The 11270-nt window shown below is 39.4% G+C and overlaps 1 protein-coding gene across 1 annotated transcript; it reads right to left on the minus strand.

Moving 5' to 3' along the window:
* Positions 1–1994: 1994 nt before the first annotated feature.
* On the minus strand, positions 1995–7815 carry ndr2 (nodal-related 2). Its single transcript, XM_012853798.3, has 3 exons — positions 7551–7815; positions 4272–4993; positions 1995–2662 (listed from the first exon to the last, which is right to left on the minus strand). Exons 1-3 carry the CDS (start codon positions 7813–7815, stop codon positions 2510–2512), a joined length of 1140 nt encoding a protein of 379 aa, XP_012709252.2. The 3' UTR covers positions 1995–2509.
* Positions 7816–11270: the final 3455 nt, after the last annotated feature.

An 11270-nucleotide genomic window follows, 5' to 3' on the forward strand; every position in this document is an offset into this window, starting at 1 on the left:
GTCCTGGCTTTAAAAGAATAGATTTTTCCGTTTGGCATTGTTACAGCTTACTACCACTTTACAGCGTTGCTGGATAGTCCTTTCATACGCATAAATACACAAAGGTTTATTTTGCAGGGTGCTGGAACTTACTCGCTGTGAGTCTGCGGGTGGATGACTGAAGCTGTCTGAAACTAGAGACATCCACTTGTTTGGTGAGTCAGTTATTTTTGTTACATGCACATTTACTCCAAATAAAACACTGATTTGAGCGCGGATGTACAGGTGCATATAAAAAAATTATCGTCATCAGAAAGTTAATTTATCGGTGATTCAGTAACAAAAGTGAAATTCCTGTTTTAATTAAATAATTTCATAAAAAAGTGATATATTTCAAAATTAGCTTTATCCACTAAGTTTGTGCACATCAACACTGATAAATAATAAAGAAAAAATGAAAATAAATAAAGTATTTTGGCTATTTCCTTTCACGGGTTGCCACAGCGAGTCTGTCTTGTTCTCTCACACCAACTGCCTTTATATCTTTGTCATTCCCACCATAAATCTCATCTTTGGTGTTCCTCTAGGCCTCCTGCCTGGCAGTTCCAGCCTCAGCATCCTGCTACTGATCTACTCTCTATCTATCCTGTGCATGTCCAAACCATCTCAGACTGGCCTCTCTTAACCTTGCCTGTGAAATGTGCAGAACGCAGTGCCACACATTATCAAGCTGGCTGTCCACGTTAGGCTCTCTGGCTTCATCTCCAAACACATCTAACAGCCGTCCCGCTGATGACCTCATTTCTGATCCCAGCCATCCTCACCATTCACAAAGAGAATCTCAACATCTTCATCTCTGCAACCTCCAGCTCTGTATCCTGTCTCTTCCTCAGTGCCACTGTCTCCACACCATACAACATCTCTGGTCTCACCACCGTCTTGTACACATTTCCGTTCATTCTCACTGATACTCTTATCACACCTGATACTTTTATCCACCCATTCCAACCTGCTTGGGTATGTTTTCACCTCCTTTCTACACTCACTGACATTGCTCTGGACCAGGGGTGTCAAACTCATTTCTATATAGGGCCACTTTGGCGTCATGAAGTCATTAAAAGGGCCGGTTGCATGTGTATAGACGATACTTTTCATTTCATAATTTCATTCCAGTTCACATGGAAGTATAAAAAATGCACATAAAAGTAGCAACCTTAGGCCCAGTTTATACAGTTTATCTGCAAAAAAAGTTGATATTGGGGTGAGTTACACTTACAGGAGGCACAGATTTAGCCACTTTATACACTTTAAAAGGATATATGCCTCTACTTTATGACATGAAGCCTTTTTTTTTGGCTCTTGAGGGCCGGATTATTTACCTTGACGGGCCGGATTTGGCCCACGGGCCTTGAGTTTGACACCTGTGCTCTGGACTGTTGACCATGTGTCCCTAAAATCCTCCATCTTCTCTATCTGTGCTCCAAGTAACCTCAGGGCTCCTTCTCAGTCACACATATGTAAGGTTAGCCTGTCTTGCTATGACTAACCTTCATTCCTGTCCTTTCCAGGGCAAACCTCCATCTCTCCAGATTTTCTTCCACTGGTTCCCTGCTCTCACCGCAGTTCATGATGTCATCTGCAAATATTTTAGTCCATTGAGATTCCTTTCTTACCTCATCCATCACCACAGCAAACAAAGACGGGGGCTCAGATCCTTAATGCAATCCCACTTCCACCTCGATCTCCTCTATCACAGTGACCTTGGCAGTGATGTACTAACCTTTCTAAATGTAATTGTAATATTGCATTAAGCAACAGCTAATATGTGTATGCAAATGAGTCATTATTTGTGTATTTAGTGCCCCTCTACTTTTTTTTATTATTTTAGAAGAACAGGATTTGTTTTGTGCATTTCTTTGGAGGAAAAAAAGTGTTTCTTCAATAAAAATATTTACACCAAAAAAAATTACTTTCAGAAAATAGGTGGAACAAGAAGCATCAAGCTCAATTACAAAAAAAAATGATGTCGCTATATAGCATTAGACCCTAAAGATATGTCCAGCATTAACAAGCTTTCCAAAATCCAAAATGAACATAAATACATTTTTAATATTTACATTAAATATACATTAATTTACAATAGCAGTGTAATGTACAATACAAATAGGACAGGTATATTTAATAATGTCATTTCATGTTTACGTTGCTTACATTGATATGTTGTGAGGTCATAACGGACCAAACTAGATTGTGACAACGGCTAACAACCTTTCAAGTAAGTATGTAAGCACTTCTTCAAATAACTTGTCCTCCTTAAAAACCAGAGTCCACGTCACAAATTTTGGTCATGATTCCAAACATGGATAAGATGCAGTCTCAACAGTGCACAATCCCAAATGTCAAAGAGCTTTTGTCCCTTAATTAAGGTTAAGTGTTTTTTTTTTCTCTCTCCAAGAATTGCTTCCTTCTTTACAGCATGTCCGTGCTGTCCTAGCACTCTGCAAAAGAGTCAACTCCGTGGTTGTGGTGTTCACTGGCAGCCGCACTCATCCACAATCATGTCTTCGTGGTGTCGAAGGAGCATCTCTCCGTTCTCGTAGTAGAGCATGCTCAGCGCGCTCATTTTGGTCGGGGCGCAACACGGCGGCACCACTCGCTCGGGATGGAAATGTTTCAGGAGACTCTGAAATTTTAGGTTAGAATGTCACAGATTATTTCTGTAACCACAACTTCTTTAATTTACAACATTTTTTATAAACAACCCATCTAAGTTCGAAGTTCTCACTAGAATTTGATCAGAAGCCTGCATCACAAATACAGTGCCTTGCACTGTTTCACAGGTTCTCACATTAGAAACACAGACTTCGACATATTCAAATACACCGTGTTTGACCAAGGTGGTGGCAGCAAAGTGATGCTGGTCTTCAATAACAACAGGGCAATCCTGGAAGAAAAGCTGTTAGAGTTTGCGAAGGGCTTCAGACTGGGAAGGAGTTTCATCTCCTAGCAGGATAACAACTCTAAACACACAGCAAGATCTATAGTAAAATGGTTCAAATCAGTGGTTGTCAATTCTGGTCCTTGTGACCCTCTAACCTATATGTTTTAGGTATTTCCCTGCGTTCACACAGCTGTCTTGAATAGATCGGTGATGAAGAGGCCTCTGCAGCCCTTAATGGCTGCTGAGCAAGTTATGCAATCATTTGATTCTGGTGTGCTGGAGCAGAGACACAACTAAAACATGTAGGACAGTGGGTCCCAATGTGCTTAAAATGCATTAATTCCTGCAACTAGACAGTAATTCATATCGTCCATATCCAAAAAAGGACCGATTTCAGACTTTCGTAACTGGGTACCAGTGTCAGCAGACTCTAAAGATTATTTTGCATGCTTAAGCTTCTCTAGAAATGTGTTTGGCCAGTGCAGTCTACTGACTGACTTCATATATATATGCATATAAAAACAGTAAAAAAGGTGCGAAAACACTACGTCTGTTGTGGATGGCTGTACATATTATTTGTGTACATCCTGAGCCGGTGTCTGTCTCAAGAAAAAATTCACCACAATAACACGCGGTGACAGTAAAGATTCTTGACTCTAGAATCAAGAATCTTCTCCAAATCACTCCAAATCAAATTGAGAAGCCTTGGAAACTAATGTTGCACAGATATTTTATGTTCTTATGGAATCAAAAGCCTCAACCCCACACTTATGTAGCTTCTAAAATATTTGAATTATTTTTCTTTTAAATGTATTAAAATAAATAACAATTCTAACATGATTCTGGGTAATTATTCAATTTTAATGTAGATTTATTGTACTCCAATTAAACGCTAAAACCACACACAGTGGGGTTAACTGCTGCACCTATTTCTGTTCGTTTAGCTTCCTCATATGTCGCGTTCTTAGGCATTTCGCTGCGTTCACATCTGTTCAGCTTGACTTTAAATGTAACACTGAGAGAAGAAAGGCCCTCTGCTACAATCCATCCATCCTTTGTGTATAATACCATCTCACCCATGGAAGGTCAAGGGGGGCTGGTGCCTAGCTCCACCTACAATGTGTCAATGATTGATTGCAATCTCCAGAGACAAGTTGATGAAACCGGGTCAACAAAAGAACGGCTTACTGTGAGTGCGCTTAAACTACAGGTTGATTAGCTTTGGCTGAAGTGATTCAGTTTGTATTAATTCGGGCTCAGCAAGCAAAACCAATCTTTTTTAAACGTCTTAATGCCCAACCCTAACAGATACTTGTAGATAAGGAAAAAAAAGACCCATTGTGCCAGTTACCTGCATGTAAGCATGATTTGTTGGATTCAGGTCTTCTCCCACAGGACCAGGGCAGGAACCTTCACATCGGTAGGCGTTGTATCTTTTGGGAAAGACGATCCAGGAACCCCAGCCAATCTGATTGAAGTCGACATGCAGGTCCACTCGGTGGCAGAGGGACGTTTCACGAGCCCCTCTCGTGAACACCTGTGGGCTTTTTGCCGTTTGTTCTCTCTGGCCCCGTTTGCTCCTACGCCTCTTGGGCCGGGGGACCCTTTTGATTTCAGCGGGGGACAAGAACTTGGATTGCTCGGCTGTATGCAACAGGCTCGCTTTAGCCCTCGAGCTTTCATCAGACCCCGTGTGGGAGAAGACGACCAGCAAGGCCTGGGCTCTCGTCTCAAAGAGAGGCCGAATAGGGAGGCCTCTCTTCTTCTCCGTGACTTTCCTGCGCCTTGGGATTCTTTTGCTTCGACGTTTCGCGGCCGATTTCTGCCGGAGCCACCCCAAGAGGGGGCTTGTCATGTTGAACACCTTCCAGCTGTGGGACGAGGTTACCAGAGATGATTTGTTGAGCAGTCCCACCGGCTCACGATCCAGGTGATACACCTCCACGGAGACGTCGGGAAGATTTTGTGATGGAGGAAGTCGGATTCTCAGCTCTGCAGCTTGGATGTGCTTATCAGCCAGCAACACGTGTAGGTCAAACGTCGCCACCCAACGGCCGTGTCTGTAGGTCAGATCTGAAAAAAAAACAGAGCAATAAGCTTAAAACACAATTTAATAACTGGTTACCATACAGCAGAAGCAGAATACAAAATCATTTTGTGACATTAGATAGGTAAGTCAGCATCAGTGAGGTAAAAAATTGCTGCATTTTAAAAAATATATTACAAAAATTATAAGTGCTCATAATACATGGCCCAGGGTTCCTAGTATTTGATAGGGGGACCACTGGTGGTATCATTAATTTACAAGGTAAAAAAAAAAAAACTTTCATGTAAATTTAACAAGCCAAAACATCTAAAAAGATTGGTTGTTTGAGCACGATTATGTAAAAGGAAGTATGTAAGGGGGCTATTTCATGAAGTCACAGTAAAAAATAACGTGGACAACAGTAAGCGAATAAAAAGTGTGGAAATAAAAGACGGAAAGACTACAAACCCAAACTTTTCAGTTTCATTGCTCATTAATTGTCCTGCTGTACCTCAATAATTCAGGTTAAAAAAATAATAGAAAAGATGTCAACAAACAAGAACCCGTCCAGAGGACCTATCTATTTTTTTTTTTTTGTATAGCTCATTATTGCTAGTTATAAACCTCAAATCAGTCTATTTCTTCACATTTTATGTATTCAAACAAATTTGCCAACAAAGGCTATACATTACTATGTGCGTGGCTGAATTAATGAGATGCAAACAATTTAAAAAAATTATTTTCTTCACTGGTGGACATCGTGACGTTATAGAGGTGCATTTAATATCTTTTGTATTAAAAGATATTAAATGGTAGCTATAAACTAATACATTTATGTTTAGCCTCGAATAAATTTGTCCTAGTGGGATTTTCCCGACATTTGCTCATCTGCATCATTTAACCAAAGCCAGTTTGGCTTTAAACATCCAGATCTTGCTACATCCTTCCAAATCCTTGTGGTAGCATGGCATAGTTTCATGAAACCAGATTGAACTTTAGGTCCTAGTTCCAAACAGTAAGTTTGGCCAAAAACAACTTGGAACATCATGAAAATAACACCATATCCCACTGAAACATGGTGGTGGCAGCACAATGCTCGAGGGTTGTGCCTCCTCAAATGGATTAGAAGGGTTTTGGTAAAAGTTAATGCAGGTATAGTTCCAAAATACTGGTAGTTTCTAGAAAGCTAAAGATGAAAAGGGATATTTCTCTTTATCACAGTGGATCCGAGCGGACATCTAAATTACCAAATGATAGGAACTGAGTGCCAGAATGTAGAATGAATTTGACATTATCTAATCTTTAGTATCGCCTGAAGAGAGTCGTAGCCTCACTAGACTTTGAGACGTTTTGCATGGTAATGTGGGTAAATATTGTCAAGTAAAGTCGTGGGATGCTGACAGACTCCTATCAAAGAAGAGTGAATGCTGAAAATCAGTCAGAAAGTACTGATACAAAGTATCAGTTTAAGGCTGTGCACATTTATGCAGCTTCTTTATGTTTTATTGCTTTCCGGCCTCATTCACATTTCTTGCTCTTTAGCTGAATTGTACAGGGTCGATGCTACATTATTTATGGACATTTTTTTCATCATGACCTTATTTTTTTTTAAACTAAATCCTAGTAAGTGTACACGTTTGAGATTTACTGTATTACCATTTCATATCTTGTATTCTAAGACAAAAAAAACAAAAACTATTACCTGCCTGTTTTTATTTTTATTTATTTATTTTCGGTGTTATGTGTTGTTTTTAGGTCCTGGTTTCTGATGAGAAAATCCTGTTAACAAATTCTTTACAAAAGATCCAAACTCTGTCTGGGAACTTGATATGATGCAATGCATATAATATTTGTTATAATAAAGCGCACCCACCCGATGAGCGTTACGATCAGTAAACGGATGCGATTATAAGATTAAAACCTTTAAAAAATAAAAAGTGTTCAACCTCTGCATCATTCGCAAGGCTCTCCATTGAGCGTGACTTTATCAACAGTCCAATCCGTGCCTCTTATTAATCCACTCAAATTAAACGAGCAGCCGAAACCAATCATTTAGCACGTCCCTGCTCGTCCTGCGGCTTCTTGCATATCCTCAGTCAAGCAAATACAGTAGAGCTGTAAAATTGGATTCAGCAGCTGGGCTCCTGGTGCCACACCATTAAATCCCGGGCTCTAATCTAATCAGGCAAAGTGTGAAAAAAGAACTGAGGGAAGTTGTTGATTTGACCTTAACAAGAGATTTGTATAGGGGGATGTCTGGCGAGGTACCAAATCCACATCACTTATTTAGAGAAGAAGTAAAAAAAAAAAAAAAAAAAAAAAAAAAAAGAGGTTTGCTTTGAGAATTAAAAAGAAAACCGGCCTTTTCACACGCTGATCCTTGCTTGGTTATTCGCCCCCTGAGCGGGGATGTGGATTCAGACCTCTGAGGTCGTCTGGCAAGGGGGAAAAAACAACTAACATCTGAGAGGGTCCTTAAATGCCAGAGGAGGGTGGACTAGATTAAATGCATGAGGAGATTTTCACCTGTTCTTCTTATTGTCAAATCCCCCCAACTCAAACCGACATCATTTGAACCTGAATCAAACATAAAGCAGATCTTACTTTTCGCCATCATGCTCTTCACCGTATCCGCGCGCTTCGCCGCGTCCTGCTCCACGTTGTCCAAGGGCTCGGAGAAATTCGACTGGAAATTCCTGTAAAGGTGCATCATATAGGTGGGCAGGTGGGCTCCCGTGGGTCGCTCCATCAGGTCGAACCGGTGCAGAGACCTCACGGCGAGTCCATCTCTGGATTTATGAATCCCGTGCGCCAGCAACACCAGGAGCGATGCGTGCAGCGCGACGCCCAGGGCTTCCAATGAGCGCATGTTGTCGGTCCGTCAGCCACAAGCATTCCTCCGGCGAGCAGATTAGGGGTGTCTTATATACCGTCACCCACCCACTTTCATGTTTAACAAGTTGCCGAGAACATTAAAGGAAATTGACGTGCGTCCTCAAGACTTGTTACCTGACAGCTCATCAGCCATTCAGTTGGTAATGAGGCGGCTGGGGCGCGCAGGTTACGCGAAGCGCAGCGCATTTGTTTTTTTGACAGTCCTCTCCAGCCTAGCTCCCCATCATCGAACTAATATTTTTTTGGCTGTTTCTTGTGGAAGGTTTACGTTACACCCAGTGCACCCCCGTCTCCTCAGTAAAACATGGTGGTGGTAGCATCATGTTGGTGAGATGTCATTCCTCAGCCGGGACAGGAATGATAGAAATAAGGAGATAATAAATAAGCAGTAGTGGAAGAAACCCTGTTACAGGCTGCAAAATACTCCAGTCTAGGGTGGAGGTTTCCCTTCTAGCAGGATGCCAACCTAATGTACCATCCATGAATTATTTGTTTCAGTTTTAAGCTAAGCTTAGCTTTCCTTGTGATGTCACACAGTCTATGAAGCAGCATCTCAGAGCAATCAGGTCACAGTGCATATTAGTCACAGGGTAATGACACATTATGCAAACAAATATCTAACATTTACTTTGTATTAGAACAGGCATGTCCATTTGCAGCCCCTGTGCTGATTTTGTGCGGCCTCCCCAATTGCATTTCAAGAAAGATTTGGCCAACCAACACTTTATTATTTAGAATTATTACAGACAAGTTAAAATCTTTCTGTTAAATATTGGGTACAACACAAAAAACATTTGTCTTTTATTAACCACACATTGTCTTTAAATTTCAAATAGGACTACATCTATCCAGCGACTTTAACTCAAATGCTGACTTCGGTGCACTAAACTCTGATTGGAATGTATTTATTAAAATTGGTTAAATACAGATAGTCTAATTTGTTTATTTAAAATTATCGTATTTTGTAGAGCAGGTAAAAAAATGTTGTAATGGTTTGGTTATGTCATTTTTTTAATTAATTTGTTGGCCCTTGAGTGCTTTTCACTTGACAATTTCGGCCTGTATTAGGAAAAAGAATGACCAACATTTCTTACTCAGAGTAAAGATTTCTGGCCTTAAAACTTAAAAATACTTACAGTGGATTTAAAAAGTTAACGTGCCTCTGTTAAACTGCCATGATACATCATTTAAGACGTTTTTCCACCCTAAATGTGACACAATTTTTGCACAATTTACATAACTGGTGAACAAATATGTTAGAAGAGGAAATGTAAAAAAAAAAAAAAAGCTACAAGTTGGTTACATAAATTCTAAATCCCCTAATCTATATTTTGCTGGACCAATTTTTATTTAATTTCCACTTAATTTTCCTTGATACACATGCAACATATATTATAGTGAGTCTGATTCTGATTCTGACATCCACTATTTTGCAACCTCGTACTACGTAAAACTGTAGTTTGCAGATAGGTTACAAAGTATCAAAAACATTACAATTTAAAAGAAATGAGATAATAGTTAAAAGGAATAAAACAATGACAACAAGAAAATAATAAAATTGATTAACACCTCATACCGGTTCAAAAGCCAAACAAAAGAGGTAGGTTTTAAGAGCAGATCAATAATAATAATAATAAAAAAAACATTTAATATTGCACATTTTGAAGTGCTTTTTAGGTATTCCATTTTCATTTAAAAGGATTAACATGAAATGATCACTACATGTGTCATTGTTACCATTTCTTGCTTTCTGGGTGACAGTTTATTGTTGCCATTAATCAAATCATGATAGACTTAGCTTAAAGATATGCCTAAAGATATCTCTAACAGTTGATGGAGAACTCAACTAAGGTTTAAAGTAAACAAATAATGGAGTCAAAGAAGAAAGTAGCACAAAAATGTATTGACAATCTGAACTACAGAGAATAATAAATTAAATCTAATCAGTTTGTTGTCGTTTTGTTTTGCAGTCAGTAGTAGCCCTTAATAAATTTACAGTGTTTTTCTAGGATCTATAACATGGTGTAAAAACATAGATTGATAAATTAAATCAAACGCATAACAGAAACAGCATATAAAATAAGTGCAGAGATGTAAAACACACAATGTTAGAAGAAGTTCAGCATGATAACAGCTTTGCTGGTTCTGCTTTTGATCTTGTGACGTCCCAATGGTCACAGCTCTAAGACTTCATGATGAGGCTCCTCAGTCCAGAAGATGATAGGGACACTGCAATTAGTTTTCTTTTAGCTGGAGTAAAAGGCTAATATGCAAAATCTCAACACACTCATTCACAGCTCTGTATAGTGTTTTTAAGATGCTATTCGTGAGTAAACAATTTTCCCAGGGCAGTTTTCAGTCACCCTTAAAAAGCTTGAATCTAACAAGGGGGTCACATTTTAGTTGAAATTGCTTTCATCATTGAAAATATGTTGAATAGTGGCTGAATTTGTTATGTACAGGTTTTGATCTAAAAACATTAGTACACTGTTATGAAGGAATGCCAAAAACGCAACTGGATGAAAAATTGAAAGCTTGAGGAAGAAACATACTATCAAAACACAAGTTGAAGGTGATGCAGAGCTGGCTCAAGATGGTATGTGGCCTTAGGCCTTAGGCAGAATTTGGATTGTGGACCCACATCCCGTTAAACCCAACAGCCATTACTATACCACTGACCTCTCTTATTTATAGTCCTTGTTTAAAAAATCCATCCATCCATTTTCTGACCCGCTTAATCCCTCATGGGGTCGCGGGGTACTGGTGCCTATCTCCAGCATTCACCGGGCGAGAGGCGGGGTACACCCTGGACAGTTCGCCAGTCTGTCGCAGAGCAACACATAGACAAACAGGACAAACAACCATTCACGCACACACTAAGGAGAATTTAGAGAAGCCAATTAACCTAACAGTCATGTTTTTTAACTGTGGAAGGAAGCCGGAGTACCCGGAGAGAACCCACACATGCACATGGAGAACATGCAAACTCCATGCAGAAAGACCCAGGGTTGGATTTGAACCAAAAAATATTTGGTAAATAAATAAATAAATAAATAAATAAATATTTATTTATTTATTTTGATTGATTTTATTTTGAATTTTGTACAGATATTCTAAAAAGCTGTCCTGAGCTCAGAAGCCAAGATAGGGTGGGAATGATAAAGCTATTTTTAAGCTGTTTAAATAACACCTGAAAGTATTAAATGATCTTTAAGTTATAACTCTTTTGATGTAACATTAGATCATTCTGAGTTTATCAAGAATTCAGACTCTTTTATTGTCACCATGTTTTACCTTGGTGAAATTACCTTTGAGGCAGGCACCGGCTTAGGATACACACAAATAACACATTTTCACACATTAGAGCATGCAAGTTTGCATCAGAGTCCGAGAGCTCTGATATCAGTCCCTTTGCGAGTGACATGGATT

Source organism: Fundulus heteroclitus, chromosome 10 (genome assembly GCF_011125445.2).
Source record: "Fundulus heteroclitus isolate FHET01 chromosome 10, MU-UCD_Fhet_4.1, whole genome shotgun sequence".
NCBI lineage: Eukaryota > Metazoa > Chordata > Actinopteri > Cyprinodontiformes > Fundulidae > Fundulus > Fundulus heteroclitus.

Excerpts from the sequence above, each read along its gene's own strand:
- ndr2 (XM_012853798.3), bottom strand. The coding sequence starts at position 7,815 with ATGCGCTCATTGGAAGCCCTGGGCGTCGCGCTGCACGCATCGCTCCTG. Across the intron at positions 4,994-7,550 it reads GAAGAGCATGATGGCGAAAA|ATCTGACCTACAGACACGGC; the intron begins GTAAGATCTGCT and ends TTTTTTTTTCAG. Across the intron at positions 2,663-4,271 it reads CAAATCATGCTTACATGCAG|AGTCTCCTGAAACATTTCCA; the intron begins GTAACTGGCACA and ends CTAAAATTTCAG.